The sequence below is a fragment of the Cynoglossus semilaevis genome, chromosome 6 (assembly GCF_000523025.1).
Source record: "Cynoglossus semilaevis isolate Cse_v1.0 chromosome 6, Cse_v1.0, whole genome shotgun sequence".
NCBI lineage: Eukaryota > Metazoa > Chordata > Actinopteri > Pleuronectiformes > Cynoglossidae > Cynoglossus > Cynoglossus semilaevis.
In genome coordinates this window covers 7,047,220-7,074,837 of record NC_024312.1, presented here as the reverse complement: position 1 = coordinate 7,074,837, position 27,618 = coordinate 7,047,220, and the positions used below count along the sequence as shown (strand labels likewise).

Genomic DNA, 27,618 nt, shown 5'->3' with positions numbered 1-27,618 from the left:
TACTAAAATGCTCATACAAGAGGTGAGGGATATTAACCATCATTAGCAGATGTTTGTCGTTGTCAAACTAACATGATGCAAAAGTATATCTAATAAACGTTAGATATACTGTATCTACAGCTATTGTAGAACTACCATTCCTTTGAACAACCTAATCAAAGCCTAATAGCTAAATAGCAAATAACTGTTTTTGGCTATTTAATACAATTCTGACTAAATATAACGTTGACATGCTTTTAAGGTAAAGCGTTTTTAAAAGGCTCTAAATACGAACGAATACGACATAGATGGAAACACAGACAAAGGGAGAGAGAGAGAAAATATACCTTATTTTCCCGCCAGTGTCCATTTTAGATCTCTGTAAACTTTTCATTATCCGTTAAGAACTGCAGCTAGTTGGTTTTACATTAAAATGGGCTTTTTGAAACAAATCGAAGTGGAAAACTTCAAGTCTTGGCGTGGAAAGCAAGTTATCGGTCCCTTTTTGCGATTTAACTGTATAATTGGTACAAATGGCTCAGGTAAGTGATGTTTTTTGTTTGTTTGTTATTTTTATAGTTGTATTGTTATATTTCAAGTCGATATAATAACCCGGAGACCTTAGCTCCCGATGCTAGCCGCTAAAGACCTAAATAGAACATTTAATGGATAGTAATAAAATTAATAGTTATAATAATATTTTTTTGTAGAACACGTAAGTTTCGTGGCTGAGTTTTATTCCTGGTTTGTATGTACTTGACAGAAGGATTCTTCTTGATTGACCATGAAATACCGTAAAAGTAATGAAGGCCAATTAGCATTTTGTTAATTATTCCACGGGTTTATTGATGGGCACATTGAATATAATCTAATCTCAAAAATACCTTTTACATTTACAACTACTGGAACTTAAGTTTAATAACGCCATCATCAATTTACGTGAATATTAGCAGGGACACTTAATGTGCTTAACTAAACCAGGCAAGTCCAATGTGATTGACGCTGTGAGTTTTGCCATGGGGGAGCGAGCCGCGGCTCTACGTGTCCAACACCTCAAAGACCTGGTTCATGGAGCTCATATTGGACAACCAGAGTCCGAAAGCGCCAGTGTGGCCTTGTGTTACTACGACGATGAAGAACAGCAGGAGACCATTTTCTGTCGGGGTATTACCGGTAAATTTAGTCTTAAAGTGTCCGTGTAACTGTCGGTTTTGTGACTGTTGTGTTTAATTGCAAAGTAAGTGTATTCTCTTGACAAAAATGCAAGTAAAAGTTTTAAACGATAATTGAAAAGCCAAAAAAGATAAGCCCCCAGATAAAAAATATTGTGCGATAACAGCGATGTGTGTAAACGACCATAGTTGAACAAATGACTTGATAGGCCGAGACAACCAGAGAGAATGTCAGAATTATAATAATAAAAAAAATATAAAATACAGGTTAGAATAAGGACCTGACCTGTTCATCAAGGCTTATTATAATAATACCACATTGTATATGACCACATTGTATATGATCACATAGCAAAAGACAGTCTGTGGCACTGGTTTTGTTTGTTTTAATGCTACGTTTTATTTTAAATCCTCACTTTGACATCTGTTGGATCTTTTTAGATCAGAATCATTGATATTAATATTTTATAGCACTGTTCTCTTTCCAGGTAATTCCTCTCATTATCGTATCAATGGCATAACTGTTACATATGCCAGATATGTAAAGGAGTTAGAGAAGATAGGCATCGTGACCAAAGCCAGAAATTGTCTGGTGTTCCAGGTAGGATGGCAATATTTAAAATGTTTCAAATGGTTAATATGCAAAATTTATGGTGGTGGAACTTTTACTACGTTTATAATACAGTTAGTTAATCCCAGTGCTTTTCCCCAGGGGGCGGTGGAGTCCATAGCTTTAAAAGACCCAAAAGAGAGGACTAAAATGTTTGAGCAAATCAGCCAGTCAATTGAGTTTGCTGCAGATTATGAAAAAAAGAAAGAGGCCCTGCTGAAGGCCAAGGAAGACACACAGTTTCACTTCAACAAAAAGACATCTGCCACTGTGGAGAAGAAGCAGATGTTTCGGGAGCAAGTGGAGGTAAGGCCAGAAATGTCAAGGGATACACATAAAAACTTTGATTTCAAGGTGACTTTTTAAAATCCCCCAGTTTTTTTATTTTTGAGGACAGACCACTTTACAATGTATGCCCTAGAAAATAATTATTATTATCATAAGGAAAGACTGGATTGGAAATACCAGTTATTATTTATTTTTGTTATATGCAACTTTTCTATCTGATGGCATATTGACCACAACGTATGTTGGCTCAAGGGTCTATCTGATGGCATATTGACCACAACGGGAAAAAACATAAGTTGGCTCAAGGAACACTCGATGTGAACTACATTTAAGTTGCCTTAAATGTGAAAACAGTTTTTGGATTGGCTGGAAGATTCACAGTCCTTTTTCTTTTTTCCAGGCACAGAAGTACCAAGCACTGGTCGACAGCCTTCAAGAAAATCGCCTGCAGCTGAGTCTGGCTGAACTCTATTATAATGAAAAGCACATCCACTCTCTCATCGACAACCTAGAGGAAAGACAGCAGGCTGCAGCAACAAATAACAACATGGCGCGCACCTTGGAGCAGACAGTAAAAACCCACAAGAAAGAACATGGGCGTCTCCTCAGGGAGCAGCAACAAGTTGAAAAGGAAATCAGGTGTGGTGGTGTTCTTTAGGCATGACATTCGTTCATTTCTCCTTCAATATATGATATTGTCGTTTTTAATTTGAATCTTGGAAAAAACATGTATAATGTCATCAATGTTTAAAAAAAATAAAAAACATGTATAATGTCATCAATGTTTACCTTCTGGTATGACCCTTATTTATGTGGCTCTGATTTGCTGAAGAAACTATAATTTAGATTTTATATACGCTTGAAATAAGGATTAAAAACATTTCTGTCTCTTTCACCCAGTGCCCAAGAACATGCCCTGTCGCAGTTGCGGTCACAGTATATTAAAATTAAGATGAGCATCAGTCATCACACAAAGAAGGTTGAGGATGCTGGAAAATCCCTGAAGAACAAATATAAATTGCTGTCTAAAAAAGAGCAGGACATAGAGGAGAGTCAACAGGAAATCAAGGAATTGGAACGGACCTGGAAGCACTATGAAAAGCAGGCTCAGCAGCAGAGAGCCTCTTACGGGAGGGACATTGAACTGGAGGCAGATCAGGTAAGAGTTAATCCATGATGTTGTCTCTTGAGCTGTTAAGCAGCCAGTAATGTGGCTCAGAGAAAATAAGAATCAGGCATTTTCACCAACGATATTCAAACTAATTGTTTTACTCCTGGTTTTTGCATGCTCCTAGTTTTTTGTTTTGGTGAAAATGCCTCTTTATCAGCTGTCTATATTGGCTCAAAGTTAATTGAAACCAGAAGCACGTTGAAACAACTTTGTGATTATGGCATGTATTTTTTGCACAGTTAGAGCGATACAAAGAGCTAAAGGTGACAGCTCGAATGCAGGCAGCAATCCTCAGGCAGCAGGGAGAGAAACTGCACTCGGAGGTGAAAGCAGGCTTTGAAAAGCTGTCTTTTGACCAGCGCAAAAAGAAAGAAGTGGAGGTGCTGCACTGTACTTTAAAACACACCTTTTATTATACTTTGTAGTAATATACTTTAATTATACTGCAACTAAAAATAATTACCTGCTGCAGGTCGGCATCAGGAACACCCAAAATCAGCTGGAAGACTTGATGCGTAGAGCTGAAAAATTAGAGGAGTACAACAAATCCTGCAAGTATGTCATTAGAAAATGTCCCATTTTGTACTTGAGGCTTTGAATCAGGATATTGCAAACAAAAAAAGTCTTAGTAGCGTACATCATAAAATAAATATAATTCCTAGGTTGTCTATTGAGGAGTATGGCCAGCAGGAGAAAAGCCTCATGGCTGAACTGCAGAAGGGCAAACATCGCAGTGAGGAGTTAAATGAGGAGCTGGGTCAGGTGCTGCAGGAGTTAAGAAATGCTTCTCTGGACAATCAAGAGTGCAAACGCCAGCTGCAACGCAATGAGCTGCTAATGAGGCTCCAAAGACTTTACCCTGAATCAGTGGTGAGAGAGATAACAGAAATGAAAAACATTAATTTATTTCAAAGTTATTTGAAAAGTACATAGCCATGAATTTAACATTTGTTGTTACAGTATGGTCGGCTGTCTGACTTGTGCAGTCCTATTCATAACAAGTACCTGCTGGCTGTTACCAAAGTGTTTGGCCACAACATGTCTGCCATTGTCGTGACTACAGAGAGAATAGCCCGTGACTGTATCTCATACATTAAGGTGGAACGTTCCGGGCCTGAGACCTTCTTGCCTATCGACTACTTAAATGTTAGTTGACAAAAAAGTTCAGTTGTATGTGTTGATTTCTTCTACAGCATAAATAATAATCCTAGCACTTTGTGTCCCAGGTGAGACCTTTGAAAGAGCAACTGAGGGAGGTGCCTGGTGCCAAGATGCTGGTAGATGTTGTCAAAATTAATATTACTCCAGGTGCAAACCAACTTAAAAAGGTGGTGCAGTTTGTCTGTGGCAATGCCTTGGTGTGTGAAACCATCAAAGAGGCTCAGCAAGTGGCGTTTGGCAGCCAGGAGCGCATCAAGGTAAGATCAGAGTCTATATTTAAATGACAGCTACCTGTGGCTACCATTTTTCACGTCTTCTGCAGACAGTGGCACTGGATGGGACGCTGTTTGCCAAGTCAGGTGTGATCTCCGGAGGCTCGAGCCATCTGCGCACAAAAGCCCGGTGCTGGGAAGAGAAAGATGTGACCAAACTGAGAGAACGCAAAGACCAAATAACCACTGAGCTACGTGTGCGTTACCACCATCAAAGAACAGTAAATAACATCTGGTCTTACTTAAAAGTCTTCAGTTAGTTTGTAATAAATGTTTCTGCTCCTTTTAAAAACAGTACTTGATGAAGCTGAAACGCAAGGAGTCAGACCTGAAACAGACCATAGCTCAGGCTCAGGGTTCTCAGATCCGCCTGAAATACTCCAAAATTGAACTGGAAAACATTAAGAAGAAAAACATCGTCAAATGCCAATCTGTAAGATCACATCCTTTCATCAAATATCCTTTTTAGCCTTAGTTAATAACCACTGTCATTTTATTGTTAAGGAAGAGATACAGAAATAAATTTAGGAAGCACACATAAGAAAAAGAAGACAAAAGATGTCCACACTTAGTAACACATAATACTATTTATCGTGACAACTTATTTGAAATATTGTGTCCTTGTGTTAATGAACTAAAATACATTTTAAATGTGCATTGGACACAGTGAGATTTCACCTTTTCAGAAGATAAGGTGTCTTCATCCTGTAAAACTGTGGTTTCAGGAGATCTCACGCATGGAAAGTGAATTAGCAAACCTGGACTACGAGATCAAGATTCAACAGGAGAGTCTGGAGACAAAAGAAGCCGAGATGAACATGATCAGAGACCAGATCAACCAGGTCAATGTTGCTTTTATGACAATACACTTGCAGTAAAAGTTAAAATAACAACATTGTTTTATACAATGTTATGCTTCTCACTAGGGGTTTAACGATCAATCACAATTTCTTTGTTCACGATATAATTTTATCACAATATTTTCAAAACAAAATGTTAATATTTGTGCCTAATAGTGTAATTAACTCTTGTATACAGATGGAGGACCTGGTGTTTTCTGACTTCTGTGCTGAGATTGGTGTGGACAATATCCGTGCTTATGAGCAGGAACACCAGGAACAAGTTACAGAGCTTGATAAGAAACGGTTAATTTATTTAAGTTACAAAATCTCTAATCAGTTTTGTAAGTTGTTCTGCCCTTAACATAGTGTATATCCCTTGCTTCAGGCTGGAGTTTCAGAGTCAGCGTGCTCGACTGAGTGCACAACTTGAGTATGAACAAGAGCAAATAGAGCAGCAAAAGAAGCAGCTGAACAAAATGGAGAACGCCATGAATGAGGAGAAAGGAATTGTTGCAGTGCAGAAGAAGGTAACGCTGTAATAACTTTGGTATGTGAAGGATAAGTAAACCTGACAGGTAATTGAAAAAATGAAATGTATGAATGAATTTTGTCATGATCTCTTTTTGATACTAAATCAACACATTAAATAATAAACATTATTTTGAGTATTACATGTCTGTATTTTATTGCAGGATGAACAAAAGGTACTGTTGGCGGTGGAAGAAGCTCAGAACAACCTGCTAGAGGTAGAGGATCAATTGCTGCATAAAAAGACACAAGTGACGGCTGCCAAAACTGAACTAGACCAGGAAACCCAGAGGCTTCACAAAATCCAGAAGTAAGATGTTATGGCCTGGTCCAAAGTAAATGTATACACAGCTGTGACAGCTGCCCTGCATTAACTGCATCTCTTTCTCTTTTAATCAGAGATTCTGTGAATTTGGAACGGGATGTGATGTTTGCAAAGACGTCCTTGGAGCAGAAACGATTGGTCAGACACAACTTACTGCTGGCCTGCAAGCTTCGGAGTCTGCCTGTCTCTCTGCTGTCAGGGATTCTGCAGGAAATTAGTGAGGTGCAGGTACGAGCAAAGCGAGGGGAAATCCTACCAGAACCTCCAGGATGTTCGACTCAATACAATGCTGTGTTGAGTCGAACATTAAACAATTAACGACATGGATTAATTTACAAATGACTTTGACTTGATCAGTCTGTTCTGTTAATTGATTTGTAGTTGGACACTGAAAGCACTTTGTTGTCCACTGACATCCATGAGAGAGAAGCAGAGATAACCATTGATTACTCTCAGCTAAAAGCAGAGCTGAAGGTGAGACATTGTGCTCCATCATTGGGTCCCATTGTCACAGTGCCTGCTTTGTTTACATGTCCAGGCTGTAGTGTTTTTACAACTCATTAATGCTGCATTAAATGATTTTGTTCACAGAATCTGGAGGGGGAGGCGGAGGTTAAAGCTCACCTGGAGAAACTGCAGAAGTTGGTGGACTCCCTAGAATTGGTGCTGCATCAGACAGCTGTTCCTAATATGAAAGCTCTAGAGAAGATGGTGGAAATGAAGAACAGGTTACAGGAAATAAATGAAGGTATTTCAAATTTTTACATATTCACTCGACATCCCAACTTGTAAAAAGTCAACCTCCTTACCAAAACAAAAGTTGTTACAATAAAATATAAAGACCTTTAAATGGTCTAATTTCTTTCCTGGAGAAACCTAAAAGACTGGAATCACTTAAAATCCAATTTATTTAGCTGAAGCAAATCAGGATAATCTTCCTCTCTCCTACTCTGTCCTGTGCTGTGCTTAGTTTCACATTAACAATCAATGCCTCACATGTGAATTCGTGCCAGCCTGCTTTAGATTCCTGGATATTTGAATTTATTTGCAGACATGAGTAAGCTGTTGTTAGTGCTGTTAGGCTCTTTACATTTCTGGAGACATCAGATGACTGCTTCAATAAGTTAACTTTTAAAATATTTTTTGACTCTGTGAATCACTTCATTAATGCACTATTGCTAAGCCGTTTAGGTTTTAGCTGATGAAGAAATCTACTACCAGTTTAAACCAATGTTAATTTGACACAATTTCTTTTCTTTCATTTCACTCAGCCTTTAGTGCGAGTTCCAAGGAAACCAAGAGATGCTCAATGGAGTTTGAGAAAGTTAAAGCCCAGCGTTGCAACAGCTTTGTAAAGTGCTTTGAACATGTATCTGTTGTGATTGATCAGATCTATAAAAGGATCTGCAGAAACAGCAGTGCTCAGGTGATGCACCAGAACTAGTCACAAAAATGATCTTTTTTGGAATTGTGATTAATGCCAAGTTTAGTGTAATCAAATCTACTTATTAAATGTGTAGAGGCCTGAAATTGTAAAATTTAATTAGAGAAAATGCTGCTGTATGTTCTCCAGGCCATACTGTGTGCAGACACTCCAGATGAACCATACCTTGGAGGCATCAACTACAACTGTGTAGCACCAGGAAAGCGCTTCATGTCCATGGACAATCTGTCTGGTGGAGAAAAGGCCATTGCTGCTTTGGCTTTGGTGTTTGCCATCCACAGGTAAACCTGAAAGTTAAGATAAACTAAAAGATATACATTTGTTATTGTTATAATTTTTAAAATTTTCTTTAACATTAGTTAAATTTCTCAGAAGTGTGGTGGTTACCTTGCAATTTCCAGAATAAAGTTTCTCAGAGTTTTACTCTTCTGTGACCTTATTGGACTATTCCAAACACTGAATTTAAGTTCCGATTACAAATATGCAATTTCCAGAATAAAGTTTCTCAGAAGAACATTTTGACATGTTGGTATATTTGCATGGATCAGTAGGACATTAACACTAACAGTGACATGACTGTATTGGTGTATAATAGTTTTACTTTCTGTGACCGTATTGGACTATTCCAAACACTGAGTTTAAGTTCCGATTACAAATCAGATCAGTGCCAATAAAAAAGTAATTTGATTACCCTTTTGTTTTCACTTCATCTCATACTGTTGTGTTGTTTCTGTGGGAAATTAGTAAAAAAAAAACCTCTTATTTCTTGCAGCTTCCGTCCTGGTCCTTTCATCATCCTGGATGAGGTTGATGCAGCCCTGGACAACACCAATATCAGCAAAGTAAGTTTACTGAATAAAATAATTATTCAGTATTTGAACAAGGTAATCATTCAAGTTAATTGCATATCCAACTTTAGTTAGCTTGTAGCTTTAGTTAACAGTTAGCTTGTATTTTTTGCCTTGTGTTTTGTCTGATGTGCATCTTCTGTACATACTACAGGTGACTAGTTTCATCAGGAAGATGTCCCAAAAGAATTTGCAGGCCATCGTCATCTCTCTGAAGGAGGAGTTTTTTTCCAAAGCCGATGCTCTGTTCGGAGTCTACTCTGATGTAACAAGCGTTGAAAGCGGAAGAGAATCTTATGTATCTGATGGGATTATATTTTAGTCTCTAAAATATGTTTCTCTTTCTCACAGGTGGATAAATGCATGTTCAGTCGCATCCTGAGTTTGGACTTGAGACCATACCCTCTGGCTGAAGAAGAAAATGGGGAACACATGGGCTCTGACCACTAAATGGAGATACTACAGAGGTCACCATGCTCCGAGAGACCTGCATAAGAAAGCCCCATAAGCTAAGCCTTTTTTTCTTTACATGTTGAAAAATCTATTATCTAAATTCCAGGTTCCCTTTTAAAAGAGTTAACCATATGTTTTGTAGCAATTTACAGTTTTCTGTGTTCAGTGTTCTGCTGTTTCTTCTTTACACATACCAGTCTAAATTCAAAAACTTCCAAAACAGAAACTGTATTTTTGCAATATTTGTTTATGGTAGTTTTCTGGGATTTGTCTTTTCAGTTAATAGTGGTCAACCAGTTGCTGACCAACGCTAGTATTTGTTTTCTAGCTGTTTCATATTAAACATTTGACATTGAGTTAAGCAACCAGTTGCTGACCAACGCTAGTATTGTATTTGTTATCTAGCTGTTTGATATTAAACATTTGACATTGGTAGCTCAGTGTAGATCATTTTAAGACTTTCACTATTTTACTATTTTAGAAAATGTTTCCTGAAAATGATCTTATGGTGATAAAATTGTGTGAAAGAACATCCACATTGTACATGTAGAGAATTTAAGCATAACCTTATCAACTTTAATATTAAACATGTACAGTTAGAACCAGAACACAGGATAAAACAAAGAAGAGAAGTAGAAAACAGTGTACATACAGTATATAACAAAAAAATAAACAAAAACCCACCTAAACTTAAAACCTATGACAACCTGGTGTTATTGAAAAGTCAAGTGGTTCACAACGAGCATCTAAAAGGAAAAGTTACCTTAAATTCAACAGGACAAAAAAAAATTCTATGATCTGAAGAGCTAATCTAGAATGAATGGAGCAGTCCTGAGAAGGCGTAATCATTGGCATAGATGTATACAATATACTGTATGTGTATGTAAGGAATTTAATTCTGAGCTTATGTTTAAAGAATCCTGTTCCTGAAAAACACACAGAGCCTCGAATATGTACATTATTTCCATCATAAAGAAATCCAACATGCTCTCTCAAATCTTTTGTGCTGCACGTTTAGGTTTTAATCCCTTTAGTTATTGTCTTTATATAAAGGTAGTCATGGAAAAAATATGGAAAGTAAAAGATTAATCTAAGAGTTATTACAAAACATATATATATTTAGTGTAACAGGAAAAAAATACATAATTCTGGGAAAGGTTTATCAAATTTTAGGATGTATGGCACAATGTTCTGTATTTCTGACATTGGTTAGCATGAAGTTGACATACTTTGACTATCAGTTTGCCTACCATTAAGGTTTGTGTAAACACATCAGAAATCAAAGGCTGTATATAAGAAATGGGGGCAGCAGTATTTTAAAGACTACAGCAGCTCAGTGTCTTATTGATGCAATCAATGCATGCAGCCAATGTGAGGTCTATGTCAATTTTGTAACTTATGGGTCAAATCTGTTAAATAATATAGTTAAGCAGGAAAAGTGGCAGCACATTTTTGCACACAACATACTTACGTAGTTATTTAAATTTTGGGTTGAAGGTAACATTGGTTACAGTTAAGTTAAAAATCACTATGGCGCATCTTCATACGACAAATCTCATGGCTTCAACACAGCATTTCTCTATTTCTTATATACAGTCTATGACAGGGATTATATTATTGCTAAATCAAAAAAACAAAACAAGGGTTGTTTTTTCTTAGCATATTTAGACTTGAATGAAATTATTCCTATTGGTTGTTTTATCTAAAGTGAACATTTTCGTAGAAATCTGAAGACTTTGATTTAGGTCCATGACGACACCCACCACTGACATCACAATACAAAACATTTTGGATATTAGTGTCTTCTCCAACAATGTAAACATCATTTAACACTTCTGTATAATATCTATGTAAGAGGAAACACTTTGAAAAAGCTGCAAAATCCTTGTTTCTTCTATTGCCTATATGGTCACAAACCTAACAGTCAGTTTTGAAACCCCACTTTTTTCCCAAAAATAAATTTATTAGAGGTCTAGACAAATTCTACACAGTACGTGGTAAATAAAGTATGTTTTGTAATGGCAATAGGTGTCTGCAAATATTTCATTTAGAAACATAACATAATACGGTTTGATTAGCAAATGTACCATTTAGCTCATAGATCAAAATTTAACACGCAGACATTTATGCGAGAGGACTAGGCCATTTAGTCCGGTATAAAGCAAGTACTTCAAACTGCACCACAACTGGTTTAGAAACCTCAACTGTGCAGTCAGCTGTACTAGGATTTTTACATGACAGCCTTAGCCGTTAGCAAGATAGTTAACCATGAGAAGTAAATGCTCTGTATATTTTACATATGATGTACATTTTCTTCTTTTACAATGTTGTGAAATTTGATGGAATCATCAGGGAGTGTCATAAAGCTAGCGTCACTATGCTAGGGTAGATAAGCCAACTCTCCATAGCTATATCAGTGTACTTTAGTCTGACACTTAAAAATCTGTTTAGTACTACATCAATTAGGCCACTGTGGTAAATGCATTCCAATTTGATTTTTGAATTGACAGTGGTGCTGTTCATCCATTCCTGACAAATAGTCATTTAAATAAATTTAACATTAAAAGGTTTAATGACTGGCCGGTTTAACCTGACCGATGGTAAACATTACTCAAATGCTGTACAGCAATTAGACATGTAAACACTAGCTGTTAAGTTTGTTTGATGGCAACTGTTAAGTTTGCAAGCAATTATTTGTATCCTAGAAACATAACTTACCTTGGCAATGATCTTATTCACAGGCAATATTCTTTGAAATATGGAATCTTCTAGCTAACACTGAAACTGAGGTGTAAGAATGGGGGAAAACTAGAAGTAATTGTAACATGTTTCCAGTGGGATGGTTGTGTGTGTTAGCAATACTGTTTCCTGTTGTTCAATAACAAGTCTTACATATTCAAAAAAAACAAAAAAAAAAAAACATGTGAAAGCCATTTTAATTTAATGCTTTCATCCACTTCTTTCTTGTACTTCCTTCACCTTCCCTCGGCCTTCCTCTCTCAACTTTTACAAAAGTAATTATGGATTATTCCATTGAGTATATACTTTGTTATACTTTTCAAAACAAAAATAGAGCATTGAGAAGGAAGAATAGTAGATCAATCCGTATATTGGGAAAAACCTAGAGAATGTACGATGACTACATGTCTACAAATGGCTATGCATGGTCCCTGCCATGTGTTTACTCAGTACTGTCGGCTCAGAGGAGCTCAGATTTCTCCTCATTGTCAGGACACATAGGAAAATAGACTTTCACAGAGACATGCATTCCTCAAGAAAATAATTACTTCTCCAGAAACGTAGTAAACCCCTGGAGTACTATGGGTATTTATTTGCACGTCTGCTGTGTGTTTAATGGTATACGTGTGTACGTTCTGAGAGCCAGAATGAATAGAATCCGAGTTGGTGTAAAACCAAAGTGACCCAAAGTTGCGTCTCTTTTTAAAAGATCTTTCCTTTCTTCTTGTTCTTCTCCATTGTCCTGTGCAACAAAGAAGAACAGAGTTTCTTCACTTACCAATATTTATCAAGTACTGCATTTACTAGAAGAGTGTGAAAGAGGGCGTTGCTCTGTGTGTGTGTGTGTGTTACTGACTTGGAGGCGTCCAATTTCTGCTGCTCCAGGATTCTCTGCTGAGCCTCCCAGTTGGCCTTTTCCTCCTCAAACACTCGTCGTTTCTCCTCCAGCTCTTTGTACTGAGCCTCCAAATTCCTTTTCATTTGCTCGTGGCGTCGCTCCAGCTGGAAAGGAGGAATTCAAGTAGTTTAGTTTAGTTTGTCAAAAAGGTGACTAAATATTTGGAAATTAGATGCTTATGCTGTAAAAAATGTTGATTGTACAGCTTCTAAAAGCATTAGCAGTAGTGCACGTGGTAATTTAGAAGCTTGGGTTTCCCCAAATGATGCATGGTCTAAAAACTGTTTTGTGGATGAACAGCTGTATGTTAAAGAGAAAGTCACTAGATGGCAGCATTGCAGCTCATTGTATTGGCTTTGCTTATTGAATAATCAGGGGAATCTTTTGCAGAGTATTGGTGCCAGCACCTCAATACAGTGGTTTCTACAGATGAGCAAATAAATATTACCAGGCCTGTATCGGTTGACATCGGAAATTAAGTGTTTGGAAAATATTGGATATTGGCAAAAAGTTAATATTGGACATCCCTACTAAATGTCCTTTGTGATGTAATCTTGGGTTTTCCCAAATCCCCAAAAGTAGGGATTTAAGGACTGGGTGGTATTGAACCCACATCCTTCTGGTGGCAGACATGAAGACCTGTCTTATGTACTCCTTAAACCCACCTCAGCCTCTGAGTCCTTCAGTTTCTGCTTCTTCTCCTTGACCTTCATTTCAAACACTTGCTCCATTTCCGCCTCCATCTTCTTCATTTTCATCACGTGCTCTCTCCTTTCCTCCTCCATCTGTGCTAGAGGACTTCTGTGGAGCCAGGAATCATGTAGTCAGTGTCTGGTTTTTATTTATAACTCAGCTTAGCAACATTTTGGTGATTTTCCTCAACATAGACTAAGATTAAAACTACATTGACATGTTTTATGATGATTCAGTGCCGTCCTACTTGGTGAGCTGCCCCTTGGTCTTGGAAGTGTCCACTCCGTTACAGGTAACAGCTGCAAGTTTCTTGGAGCGATAATTCTCATAGTGGACATTATTGGTGACGTCCTTTAGATCCTGCATGTGTGTCCTGTGGGAGAATCGGTAGAAAATATTAAAACTACATGCATGAACAAACCAGAGGGAGGGCAATCAAAAAGGACTTGACATAAGTACATTTACCTTTAAATTAATACATGTAAAAATATTAAATATTGAATTTTTCTTTGCTCGTCAAAGCAACAAAGGCAGAATAATTAAATACTCTTCTGCTAGGTGGCAGCAGATGGCTAGGAAAACTAAAAAAAAAGCTAACAGGAGCTATTGAAGAAAATCTTTGTGAGTGTCTTTCTTAAGTTTCTGCCATTATATCAGCATTGTCTTCAACTAAACAGGAGTAGTTTCACTAAATTGAAACCAGAACACTATTATATTTCATTACATATACTTTTTCCTGAGATTTTTGTTTGGTGGTGTGCCGTAAAGAATAACTTGTCTCACCTGATTAGCATGTTGCGCAGCACGGTGAAATCACAATGTTCTCCGTTCTCCACTGCAACACAGAGGGGAAAAAGGAAGACATTTTTATCACAATTATTATCCATGAACAAGTATCTAAGAATCAGAATAATATCCTATCAATACTCCAAGAACCTGAGGCCAACACTTGAGCTTCTAAACTTCTGTTGATACCTGCATTTGACAGGTGCAAAATTATTTTGAATTAAGAAATGGTGAGAGGATTAAGGCTGAAGATATCAGCTCAGAACTAAAGAGAACAAGTATTGTTTAGCCATGTGTTAAACAGACAGTCCCAGTCCAAACACACATCTTTGGTGAGTAAAACTAACACAGGTACGAGATGCGACAGAAATAAGCTTAAAAACGTAAGCAAAGCGACCATTAATTTCAATGGATATTATTTACATATAGTAAAAAAAGACGCACACAAACAATCAAACATACCCACACAAACATACGTAAGTCAGTAATTAGAACATCAGCAAATGAATAATAAGTTATTTAATGATATTTAGTAATACTGCTGAGTTCGCCCCCTATATGACCGTATCAGTAGGTCAAACAGACAGGACGACAACAACAACAACAAATGTGTCTGCCCAGATTAGAAAACACAAGTAGTCTTCTGAGATTACGGTTGGATGATTGTTTCACTGAAACTCAGACAAATACAGGGTTACAAAGTCAGGTGTGAGTCCAGAAACGGACTGCAGATGCTGCTATTTAGTGTTTGTGTGTGTTTGTGCACGGTTGATCCCTCCAACTGCTTTTCATCAAAATATGCCGCTCCATTTGGAAAAGCTCCATCAGACAGGAAATCAGCCATCATTAGGAGAGTGAACATTGTCACCTTACCATTGATGAAACTTAAGCAGTCCCGCCCCTCGGCCTCCACAGCCAGCCATTGACCTCCTGTTTCTTCTAGAGGAGGGAGCTCTGACGGAGGGGAGGGGTATGGTTTTTCAGTTACTGTCTCTGCCCAGAGGTGGGGGCTAAATCTGGGTCTGGAGCAGCTGGGAATGTTACAGCTCAGTATTTGGCCCAGTTTGGACCTAGATCTGACCAATGCTTGGCTCACATTCAGCCCAGATTTGGCCCAGGTCAACACCACTGCCTGCATGTGTCCAGCTAACTGGATATAGAGGCTTGCAGAGGGAGAACGTTGTTATTGAAGGGGGTGTTACAGGAGGATTTACTGTTTGTATGTCCTGTTATGTACAGTCTGGATGGGGGGGCGGGGGAGGGGGTAGTAGAGGAGCTAAGGTAGGGGTCGAAGGACAAAAATAGGAATCTTTTCTGATGTAAACCACAAAACACCTGATGCTTAAGTATTGACATCCAAACTGTCACCGTTGTCTATGATCTATCAGTGACCCATGGACATCAATATCACGGTGCATCAGGTGCCTTGAGAGAAGCACTGGATTTAGCTTAATCTATTAAGGCCATGATGATGCACTGAGTAAATGAATCAAGAAGTAAAAGCTTTCTTTTTTTGCAAACATGCAACAAAAGCAAACGTGTCCATGGTTTTCGGCATGTATGTAGTTTTGTAAAATCTGAGATTAAACTAATGCTGATGAATGCGATTTAATGCCACATGTTATCTTGGCGGCATAAATGAGCAGCTGCATGCCCGTCTACTACACTACTACCCACAAAACCTGTCTGTGATCCTATAAGCCAGGGGTGTCAAACTCAAATTCAGTGGGCCAAAATCAAAAACTGGGACGAAGTCGTGGGCCAAACTCAATATTCAGTGGAAAATTCACTGCAACTGTGCATCTTCTTCCTTCTCTCCAGATCTGTAATGCTGACAAACTTTAGATTTGCGTACACACCAAATCTGGAACAACTGGAAAAACTTAATGTAATAAACACATGAGAAATTAAATTTGCATCTTCACACACATCAGTGGTATTTGTTTCTTATTATGTCTCTCCATCTCCGGCCTTTTGAGTTCCTTTTTAATGTAATTTTTTTACAGGCCAACAAAACAACAACCACAAATGTATGTGCTATAATATCGTGCATTCTTCGTAATACTACAAATCCCACCAGTATATTGGGGATTTATAATAGCAGGCCAGCTCTAACACACATTTGATATGATCTCGTGGGCCAAATATAATCACGCCAGGGTCCAGATCTGGCCCGCGGGCCTGAGTTTGACACCTGTGCTCTAAGCAATGTGTAGCCTTGTGGATCCCTGCCTTTAATCCAGTGAGACAGAAAACTCAAAACGGGCAGAGTGCTGCACTTGTTACCACATGGAAATAAAGATGGGACCCACAGCGTTAGAGTGATGTTTGTGGTGATTCTATTGCAGCTGCAGCCTTACCACAGAAACCAACTCTGGTTTGAACCATTCCTGTATGAAAAGCATCAGACCTGGGATAAAATCATTTCTGTTTGAAGCATGTTTAAGGGAGATGATGTGAGATCAATGCACCTTACAGTGTGCAAAAATGACCTTTCCCCTACATCAGGGCTCACTTCAGTGGTTACCAGCCTAGTGATTCACCAACACGGCCCTAAGTGACTATGTGAGAAAAGCACAGAGCCAGTTCTGAACAAACCTGATCTATGACGTATTTTAAAGCTCCAGGTTCAGCTTTAAGTTAAATTATCAAAGGTTTCTAAGTCATGTTGAGTGAATAGTATTCAACCCAAGTCTGATCAGAGCATCGGTTTGACCATCAGCCGAATGATGAGGAAGCACAGCAACAGAAAGATGGAAGGAAAAAAGGGGTGGAGCATTTAGATGGAGGACACTAAGGGGGGGTGGGGTGGGAGGGAGAGTGGGATTTAAATAAAGTGAAAGATGGTTTTGTTTACCAAAAACGCCCTCTGTCAGTCATGAAAAAAGTAGACAAAGAAAAAAAGGAGAAAAGAAAGAATGAAGAGGTGAAAGACGGTCAACCACAGAGCAAAGATATTACTTTTCACAGAGAGGGAGAGAGAGAGAGCGAGAGAGATAGGGAAACAAAGAGAGAGAGATAGAGAGAGAGGGAAACAAAGAGACAGGGCAGATCATCTTTCAGGGGAATATTACACAAGTCACAACATTAGGAGAAACTGCAATTGGAGGTCATCGAATACTGGAGTTACATACTGCACATGTACTCCATATACGTGTGTGTGTGTGTGCAGTACATGATGAATAAATACAACCTTGGGTTTATCAGACTGCACTGACAGATAATGTTACCTTCCTGAAATGTCTGCTAATGTAGCATGTCCCCAAACACACACACACACATGCACACACATAAAACACGTTTTCCTCGGGCCTCTGCTGCCAATCACTATATTGTGAAGAAAGAACTGGAAAGAATATGTTATGACAATGGAAGGTCTGACTTTAACTTTTTGCCGATATCTGATATACTGATATCGTCCAAACGCACCGATACCGACAAAGGCCTGGTGATATTTATTTATCAGTATAAACCACTGTATGAGTTGCTGTCACCAGCATTCTGCATATAATCCCCTGATTATTAGAACTGAATAATAAGATGAGCTGCAATGCTGCCATCTAGTGACTTTAATACTTTAATATACAGCCGTTTATCCCCAAAACTTTTTTAGATCACACATCATTTAACCATTGAGTTATGCAGTTTTCATTATCGGGGAAATACCAATAAAGATTCTTACGGATAGATTAGATAAGTATGCTAATACCGGTCCGATAATATCAGCTGACCAATATTATTGGACATTCCTAGTTATGACCACAACTACATGTACTGACCGGCCCTTACTATAGTTGGAGGGAAAGTCAAATGGCTCCACGTGTGACTCAGACCAATCAGCAGGTGCTGCTTGTCCATTTGAACAATCCAAAAAATAATAATATCTGAACACTTCTGTGCAAAATAAACATGTTTCAACAGCTCGGACACAAACCAGGAGTTTTCCTTCTCTCGTTTCTACAAGTGAACCACAGAGAACCAACCTTCTGCCACGCCCCACGGATACTGGCGACCTCTGACCTTCTTCCCATTCACCTCGATCACCACGTTGCTTCCGACAACTGCCAGGGGCATTTTCTCCTGAAGTGGGGAAGACAATAAAACACAGGGAAACAGTTATTTACACCTGTAAAACAGCTGACTCTGGTCACCCTTCAATGACTCTTCCTCAAAATCAGTTCAGCAGTTTGACTGTCAGACAACAGGGTTAGACGCAGGGCTGAGGGTTTTACTGACAACCATCTGTCTGTCTGTCTGTGACTCTGTCTGTCTGTTCTTATCTGTCTGCCTGCTGATGCCAATCCACTGGAGATTGTGAAGACTCCCAGACGAGGCTCTGGTCCTTTACCTTTATCTTTCGGATGAGCTTGTTGTCCTCGTCGTCCTCTGTGTCTGGGAACTCATAGATTTTGATTTTGTGTTCCTGGATTTCTTTCATAATCTGTGAAAAAGATTATACAGTTACAAACGTAGCACACAGACACCAGGGTGGAGGGTTTTTTTTTTATATTTACACCACCTTATTTAAGTTAAACAGCCGCTGGTTGCCAACCATTTGACCAGCTCAACCTGTTCTAGTGTTCTGACATATACATTTTTTCTTTAAATATTAATTAAATTTGACTTGAGTATAAGTTAGTACAAGAACCCATACCTGTTTTTTAAACAGCTGGCACTCCTCAGGAGTCAGAGTATCTGCTTTCGCAATGAGAGGGATGACGTTGACTTTGTCATGGAGTCTTTTCATGAACTCGATGTCCAGAGGTTTAAGACTAAAAACAAAAGACAGCAGGAGGTTTATTAGACCTACAGTAGAAACAACAGGTTTATTCCACCAAAGAAATAAATCATATTTAAATAACTAAATGTTTCATCAGTGATGAATCTGGAAAAAACTGATCATATTGGAGCGAATGCCTGCTGACATTTCTGCAGTTTTTTTGTTATCATGATATCACATAAGGACATTTTTTTCATGCACAGTTGCTAACATTTATTCTTTAATACAGTGTGTGCTGTACATTATTCTACAAGTTAATAGTTCATCAGCGTACCTTGAATGGTTATAGAAATGTCAAAAACCACATTCACAGACCACTTAGTTCCTTATCGTTTGTCATATTTGACATCATGCTCCTTTGAAGGACACTTGATACGATGACATCATCCATCAATTGAAATATAACTTTACTTTAGGCTCCCTCACAGTGAAGTCACCTGTGCGTCACACTAAGATCACTAAGACTGATGCATTTAATTGATAATATTCAATCATTTTCAATAGTTTTAGAAAAACTAAACATTTCTAAACCAAAAATAGTTCTTTAGGTCACCAGCAGGGGGCGGATTACACCCACACATTGCACGTGTAACGTCAGCAAAGATGCAAATGAACTCATAGCTGTCTTTTTTCAAGCTCAACCACAGCTTGTGTATTTTCATTGTTTTTTTTTATTGATATATCGTTTTTTTTTTCTTTTAAATTCCAAATCCGATAGATGTGGCTTTTTTCTCTTTATTGTTAATGTCCGTGAAAATGATTCATATAATGTGACATTTGTTGTGTATAATGTGGTTGTGGGTTTTTTGTGTCATGTAGAGGAGGAGAACTTCTCCACTCAGGAATGCTAAGGAACAAAGAGGGCAAAAAACCAGCTGTTAAGTAGTTCAGTAGTTCACAAGGTGACGCAACGTGAGTGTAAATGATGGACTTGTTAAGGACAGGGTCAGGAGGCTGCGTACGCAGCAGCAAAAAAGGGCAGCGCAGACTTCGGTGTCTAGTCAGTGGCGATAGAAAAGTCAAATACAATTGTCGATTTTTATTCTCCAGTGCAGCCAATCAGGGTGGAATCATCTGACAACAAACCCTGACTTCTCAGGAAGTTATTTGTGAACTGTGACAAATGGCTTCTTAAAAATGCTAAGCCTGTCCTCAAGTGTTAGGTCAGTGACATTAGTTTTTCAGTCTCGAGGCTCTGACGGTAAATCTTGGAGAAGCCATTCCAGGAACTCATAAATCATCATCCAATCAGGAGCCAGATCCCTGTAAAAAAAAAGGGCGTTCCTGTTTGTCAGCCATGAATGCCTCCACTCCACTCTGAGGTTTGCACCCCAAACATTCAGATAGTGGGTTTGGCAGGGGCAGTGTTCAAGTCCCAACAGTCTTTTTGCTCATCAATGACAGAAAAAATGGAAGGAATTATTTCTTGTGTCATTTCAAACTACTTGACAGTGGATATGCAAATATATCAAACCACTCCAGTCGTCAACAAGTCCATTGAGATCCACATGGTATAGAACAGTGAGGTTTTTAAGATCTTTGTGTCTTTCTTTAATTCCTGCCAGTATATTAGTGTTGACTTCAACTAAAGAGGATTACATTTTTAGTAATTTCATAGAGATTTTTATTTAGTGTTTTATTTTGGTGAAATATTTTTATTTGATGGTGTTTTTCCTGATGATGTAAATGTGCTGTGGCTCAAAAAAGGTTGGGAAACACTGGTATAGAATATCAACCCCAGTCTGGGGCATTGTGACCCTGCTTAAAAATCCACTTGAACCCACAGGGAGGACCTGCCAACATGGATGGGAAGCTTACAATCATGAGGGCAGAGAGAGAAAAAAAAAAATATATATATATATGTATGTATTGGGACGAGATTATGGTAAAAAAAAAAAACAGCTGCAAAACTGACTTTGTTTTTTTGGTTTTGGTTTGTTTTCCATTCAGCATGACTTTTTACTAATGTGAAAAGTAAAGTAAATATGAAAAATGGAAAAAACTATCTCCAGGTGAACGAAGTAAACACTGACAGAGGACATTTAAGATTTTCCAAAATAGAACAAACCGGTAAACTACTAGACAACATTCATGCAGTCTGTTAACTCTGTACTAGTTTCCTCTACAACTCTCCGTGCCAGTCGATGAGGACACATAAAAACGATAATACAACAATAAAAGTGATTAGCAGCCATAACAAACATTTTGACATGGAGCCCACACAAACCCTGGGTGTGAAAATATATCCTTCCACAACATTTAATCAGGTCATGAGCAGCTATAAAAAAAAAAGAAAAGACAGACGCTGACTGTATCCTCCCCCAGTCCAAAACTGCTGTCATAATACGAGACGAGATGCAAAAAAAAAAAGATTCCAGCCTCTTGGCTGTTTTGACCAACTACTGTTTGCGATGGAGCGCTTCAGTGATGGAGAGCGGAAGTGTACTGAGCATGAGCAGAGCTGGGTTATATAAGCTTTTGTGGGCCACAACCACTGGCAGTCAGCCTCCTCTTCTATGGCACAGACACACTCACTATACCCAGCACGGAGGAAGAGGAGGGTGGAGATGCAAACTCCACCAAAACAAATCTCATTTTCACCAGACTTGAAATAGATCTATATTCAAGTAGAATGTACTAGTGCAGTGGAATTCAAATGTTTTAAGACTCGGTTTAAAGTCTACATCTACGTTTTTTTCTGACAAAAATATTTGTTTTAAGACTCGGTTTAAATTCTACATCTACGTTTTTTCTGACAAAAATATTTGCTTAAAAAAAAACAAAAAAAACTTACATTTTAAAGTTATAGCTGTGAATGTGTCAGCAACAATAATCCGATCTACACAAGAGGGCGCTGTACAAAACATTTGGTAACCACTGCTTTGAAAAGACCTTCATCATTATCTCTTCCATGATTCATCACACTTGAGCCTTACCCGTGTCCAGAGGGGGCGATGAAGTACAGGCAGCAGTGGACTCTGTTGTCTGGCATGGATCTGCGGTTTACCCTGGACTCTGCATTCAGGAAATCTTCACACTTACTGTCGATGTAGTTTATGACTGGCTGCCAACTGTGGAGGTGGAGAAAGAGTCAGGAGGCAGAAAGAGGCGAGGAGCAGCTACGGTCTGGTTTTTTATTTGATATTTTTCACAAACTGTTTTCTCTAACAAACCCCTCACCAGTTGCTGTTGTCGACCGCATCTCCAAACCCTGGTGTGTCCACAATAGTGAGTGTCAGCTGGACGCCGCCTTCTTTAATCAGCACTTTAGACTGCTCCACCTGAAATACAACACACCTTCATTAATACCTAGCTCTAATCTTCAACAACCAGCCTCTGTTTACAGTCAACACATTGTAGACAGACCTAACAACTGAAAAGTTGTCTGTAAGAATAAACCCATGCTCTGTGTTTGTGAACCTGTTGGACACGGATTCATCCTCTCTTCACACCCACACCGTCACACTGCTGTGGAAGACTCAGAGAAACTCATCTGCTGCCAAACTGACTCCACTCTAGACCAGTATGGAGGGACTGGAGTCACTGCCTTAATTTCCCGATGAGAATGAAGTTCCATCTATCTTAGGGATGTTCCGATATTAACTTTTTGCCGATATCCGATGTGCCAATATTGTCCAAACCCTTAATTTCCGATTCCGATATCAACCGATACCGATATATGCAGCCGTCTGGGGAAAAGGGAGAGTACGCATTTCATTGTGTGCTGTGTATAATAGTCAGTAAAAGAAAGAGAAAACACGAACAGACGGCAGCTCACGGCCCCTGAATACTCCATTATGGCTTATTTTCTTTAACATTCCTACTGATTATACCTATTAGGTGTATTATGTATTGACTATAAATATATAAAGTAAATCTGTTTATGCTTTACAAATGACTTCCACTTCCAACAACTAATGAAAGACACGCTGGAAAAATAGAGTGAGATTGACAAAACACAACACTACTATGCTGTACTATTGTTTAGATATTTGAAGTAACTAACGACGTCTGCCCACGTCTCTAAGTTTGAAAAAGCAGATAAAACCAATCTCACTCCTCACAATCAGTCCCACTGATCCATCATTTCCTGCAGCTCGTCCACTCGTTCCCTCGCTCTGCCGCATACTTTCACAAGGCCATGGTTATTTTAGGATCCCCCCTTTAACTCAAACTACAGCCCTCTCGCTCTAACACAAACATTCTTCAGCTTCCACAAACCTTCACATCATCTGTCTTACTTTACAGCCAGGCGTATATATATCACGCTGCGCAGTCTTTTGACATATCTGAGTCTAATTGTGCGTCCAGTGGGTGTTAAAATCGCATTTGTCCCACAAGTGTTTGTTCATGACATGTTGGCCGTCTCCAAACCAACTCTGCTTTTTCCACCGTTTTCTGCGAAGGAAAACAGATTGGGAGAAAACCTCAAGAATGCCCCGAGTCTCAACACCATCATTTAAAAAGAAATCTGATCTTGAGCAGAATGTGAGTGAGCGACACCACGTGAGATTGTTCTGAAATATAAATATTCCGACTCGTCTCTTCTCCTCGGTCTCCGACCACAGCGCCCACGGCAGACACACTTGTGCTGGGGAACACTTGTGCCCACGCTGAGCTCATGGGGTTCACATTAGGTTTGATGTGAGTAATGAAATTGAAAGACCATAAAAGATTGAAACCTTTTGGCTCTCCTGACAAAGTCTAGCAAGTTTGGCAGTGAACTGGCACAAAGCTCACAATCTAGAATCCAGAGCGGAGCATCGGACAACATGAGGACCAGCGGATTGGGTAAAGACTCAGGGAAGGCCTGTGGACTTTTCTACATTTCTAAGGCAGATTTAACATCAGGGGGTTGACATCACTTCTCTCGGTTGACCCCTTTGGTGTTTCCATCCCATCTGAGCCAACATTTCAATAGATCTGGTGTGTAATGTGGACTCAAACGGACATGTTAGAAGGGCTCGTCCACAGCTGCTCTTCAGGCCCTGTGTAAACTACCCCTGTATAAGTACAGGCAGCTGTCAACCAACTGCGGTCCACGGCCACATTGCTTCCCCGCAGCACAACAAACCCATTAAGAAACTGGTGACTTTTGTTGCCTCCTCTACTTTTTCGTCAACTACAACAACCCGTGACCTGGTGGTGAGAAGATGAGGTCTGTTATCCAGATGATTGCAGGTTTGAATCCTGCTGAGGTGTGTTTAGCGCCTGCTCCCCGGGTGTTTCTCAAAGTCATCACTGCTTTACAGGAATAGGTTGATGGGTGATTGATTCTTCTTTACATTTTCCTTTGTCCACAAATCTACTGCAGGGAGGGGGGGGGGGGGGTAGGTGGGGTCCCACTCTGCTCCACAGCAAAGGCATCATTATCTGAAACATAATTCTTCCATCGTATACGCAATCATCTTCTAACAAATGATCATTGAATCTCTTTATCTGCTCTGACACTCATCATCATCAGGACCAGGTTATATTGTTGGCCTCTTCCTTAGTTTCTGACGTAAACGTCTGTGGGATTTTGGAAATGTATACATACATTAGTAAGAAAAACAAACCTCTATAGTTCATTCAAAACAGTCCGTTTATTGCCCAATTACCTCAAAAAGAAAAGAGACTCGTGTGTGTGTGTGTGCGTTATTTAATGCGTCATGGGAACATTCCTGCCCTGCTTCCGACCCCCTCTGAGAACTCTGGGATCTCTCCAAATGTTTAGTCAGTTGTGACTAGACTTGTAGTTACGTCGGAATTATGCTTATGGATTCTTCGGCTCTGAAAATGTTTTTTTCGCTAAAGTAAAAAAAAAAACGTCTTTCAGCACTAAGATGTGTGCTTCATACAGAACAGGTCCAGCATCTGGAGTGCTGTGATGTGGATGAATGAGAACTGATGTGAACACTAAACATTTGAAACAACATAAAACAACGTTCCTCCTCTGCCCTCGGCTCTTTGTCCCGTCTTAGTGTCGATGGTGTAGAAACACTTTCATTCAGTTTTACAAGTTTTTCCCAAACCAATTCCCGTCCACTTCTTCCTCCTTCCCTCCCTCCTTCCTCTGCTGCTGCTCAACATGTGGCCTCCCTCGTCCTCCTCAGTTTGTCATGACTATAAAAGGACAAAACCAGGCGCAGTAGCCCAGCTGTCTGCGTCTAACGTTCACCATCTCCAGAAACACGACAGGACTTCATCCTTCTAACGTCTCCTCTCGTCCCAGCTCTGTTCCACCTCTCTGTAATACTTCAGATACATGATGCTAAACCAAGTTTTCATTCAGACGGAGAACAAAGAACATTGTAGAAAATGGAAACTTGTTCACATTAACGTAGTCAAGTGTCGACAGTGAAGGCTGCTAAAGGTTGACTGAACTCACCTGCACAGTTTTCTTGATGCGCTGTGAAGGACCAGGGTAGTCCTTAGAGTACAGGTCAGTCAGGAACAGGGAGTTGATGAGCGTGGACTTCCCGAGGCCCGACTCACCTGAGGAGAAAGAGACTCTGTTAAACTTTGAGACACTTTTACATTTTGGTCATGAAGACTGCTGCCCCCGCGACCCAGGAACGGATCAGAGGACAAAAATGGACGGATGGATGGATGGATGGATGTTTAATGAATAAAATGAAAGTGAAAACACCTTAATTTGTTTCACTGTTGCTATAAATAACCAAACTATAAATTTAAGTTTTTATCCCATTTTGGAAAGTACGTAGAAAAAAAAACAGTATTATAAATCAGAGATACGAATCATTACTGTTCTATACAGATGAGTAAATCAGAGATACGAATCATTACTGTTACTGTTATACAGATGACATCCTTCTCTTACCAATAACTACCATTATTCCTAAATGACCATGTCTCTGGATATGGAGCACTTAAATTCGTCTTGTAAAAATTCCTGTATCTTTTCCATGGCTATAAATACGATACCGCAAAGGGCATAAACTTCCAAAGCTTGTTCTTTTTGTAACTTGTGAGACCATGAATTTCAACCCAGTCTCCATTTTATGAGAAAGCAATGACAGTTGGGGACGTGCCGGAGATGAACACGCGCATTAAAGGCACACTTAGAAGTATGTGCTTCCACAGCACACACAGGGCCTGAGGGGCAGAGCTGAAGTCGGGAAAACCCGAGTTGATTCATTCTTTGGGAGGAAAAGGGTCAGGGGCCTGTCTGCCAGCAAGAAAGGCTTTCTGATAGAGGGAATAAAACATTTCCTCTCCACCTCCCGTTCACCATCCATTTTCATCCGGCTCCTTACTATCCCTCTCGCTAAACACTTCCCTTATTATCCACTGTAAATCTTCCTGTTTCGCTCCTCACTCTGCCAACTTTCCACTGCCTGCTCAACAACCACACACGCAAAGACACACACATGCACACGTAACAACATGGACTTGACAATGAAACGTCAACCATAAACATTATGCACCGTGTCACACACACACACGCACACACACAACGCAGTGATTAATTGCGGAGCCTCTGGCTCGCGTCTCTTGAAAAATGCGTTGGAGGAGAGAGTTTTGGATGGAGGAGAGAAAGGAGGGCTGTCTGTCCTAGAAAGACCTCTGTGCCACATGAGGGTTTTCCAGTCTCCAGTTTAAAGAGACAGGAAGCCTGGTTGGGATTAAACTATATCCTGTATAAAATGACTTTTTTTCCCACAATGAAACCCATACATTGTATCCATCCATACTAGCCCTTGATGTCAAACCTGGAAACAGAATCACGATGCTAAGCTCAATCCACTCATCTGTTTATTTCTGCCGCCTTCACTGAAGGTTTCAAAAAAAAAAGAAATTTCAATCTAAGATTCCTGTAACCCAGAAAGTCTTCAGATTGTTTGTCCAACCCACAGCCGTAGGACATTTTACCAGATGGAAAGAGCACGCATTTTTGTTTGATTACAGACATATAACTGTAGTTGCAGATCAATATTTGTGGCTCAATAAATTGCTGCTTTGGGAAACCATGCAAGTGTGTAGAAACAAATCTGTTGAAAAGCTCCCCAGGACCACATGACTTAGCAGATGTCAGGAACACTTACATCAGGGACCAGATACTGACTCGCAATAAAAATGCCTAATTTTTCTTCATCAAAACTTAGTTTGATTAATTAGAAAGATGTGAAATGTATGATAATTATCTATGGTGTGAATTACATGAACTTTAAAAATTATATTTATATCTATCTCTTACATATAAATGAAAATGGCATCCACTTGTGAAAAGATGGGAATAAACTCTTTTGACATGTACCTATTACCATTGATGCCACCCTGGCAAAACAAACAGCAGGAAATGAAGTGAAACTAACGACACGCAGAGAGCTGAACCAGCCACTGCCTTAGATCAAATATCAGTCTGGTTCATGATGCAGATGAACAGAGAGTCAGATTCTCCACTTTAATGAGGTGACAAATATAAAACGGTCCATTTAGCTTCTCTCGACATCATCTGTAGCTGATCAAGCCTTCTCTCGACATCATCTGTAGCTGATCGTGTGCCTCTGCTTTATTTATTGTTTATTAAAAATACTTTATAAAAAATAAATGCTACTTTATTAAATGATAAAGAAGAAAACCCCATTACAACTGTAGACCAGGTACAGTTAAGTTATCTCCATTG

At 39.3% G+C, this 27,618-nt stretch overlaps 2 protein-coding genes across 4 annotated transcripts in view; one reads left to right on the top strand and one right to left on the bottom strand.

Annotated features, from left to right (window-relative positions):
- Positions 1 to 269: 269 nt before the first annotated feature.
- On the top strand, positions 270 to 9,173 carry smc1b (structural maintenance of chromosomes 1B). 2 transcript variants are annotated; one of them, XM_008311656.3, is made up of 25 exons: positions 270 to 521; positions 961 to 1,152; positions 1,640 to 1,752; positions 1,864 to 2,067; positions 2,450 to 2,688; positions 2,950 to 3,208; positions 3,460 to 3,600; positions 3,693 to 3,775; positions 3,883 to 4,090; positions 4,181 to 4,366; positions 4,447 to 4,638; positions 4,704 to 4,850; positions 4,949 to 5,086; positions 5,379 to 5,495; positions 5,692 to 5,798; positions 5,881 to 6,022; positions 6,188 to 6,333; positions 6,423 to 6,576; positions 6,730 to 6,822; positions 6,940 to 7,096; positions 7,620 to 7,774; positions 7,922 to 8,073; positions 8,565 to 8,634; positions 8,795 to 8,905; positions 8,992 to 9,173. In XM_008311656.3, exons 1-25 carry the CDS (start codon positions 413 to 415, stop codon positions 9,088 to 9,090), a joined length of 3,714 nt encoding a protein of 1,237 aa, XP_008309878.1. In that variant the 5' UTR covers positions 270 to 412; the 3' UTR covers positions 9,091 to 9,173. The 2 variants fall into 2 exon arrangements, with proteins under 2 accessions (XP_008309878.1, XP_008309879.1); XM_008311657.3 differs by lacking the exon at positions 961 to 1,152.
- A 474-nt stretch (positions 9,174 to 9,647) lies between these two features.
- Positions 9,648 to 27,618, bottom strand: part of LOC103379930 (septin-7-like) — a 29,129-nt gene continuing 11,158 nt past the window's right edge. Inside the window, exons 3-14 of one of the 2 annotated variants that reach the window (XM_017032998.2) lie at positions 25,360 to 25,466; positions 22,170 to 22,270; positions 21,926 to 22,060; positions 18,864 to 18,981; positions 18,558 to 18,650; positions 18,193 to 18,289; positions 17,067 to 17,078; positions 14,207 to 14,258; positions 13,671 to 13,796; positions 13,396 to 13,531; positions 12,689 to 12,834; positions 9,648 to 12,574 (exon numbers count right to left, since the gene is read on the bottom strand). In XM_017032998.2, the coding sequence (XP_016888487.1) occupies positions 12,535 to 12,574; positions 12,689 to 12,834; positions 13,396 to 13,531; positions 13,671 to 13,796; positions 14,207 to 14,258; positions 17,067 to 17,078; positions 18,193 to 18,289; positions 18,558 to 18,650; positions 18,864 to 18,981; positions 21,926 to 22,060; positions 22,170 to 22,270; positions 25,360 to 25,466 (1,163 nt within the window). In that variant the 3' untranslated portion in view covers positions 9,648 to 12,534. The remainder of the gene's footprint in view (positions 12,575 to 12,688; positions 12,835 to 13,395; positions 13,532 to 13,670; positions 13,797 to 14,206; positions 14,259 to 17,066; positions 17,079 to 18,192; positions 18,290 to 18,557; positions 18,651 to 18,863; positions 18,982 to 21,925; positions 22,061 to 22,169; positions 22,271 to 25,359; positions 25,467 to 27,618) is intronic. The other variant, XM_008311655.3, reaches the window with a different exon arrangement.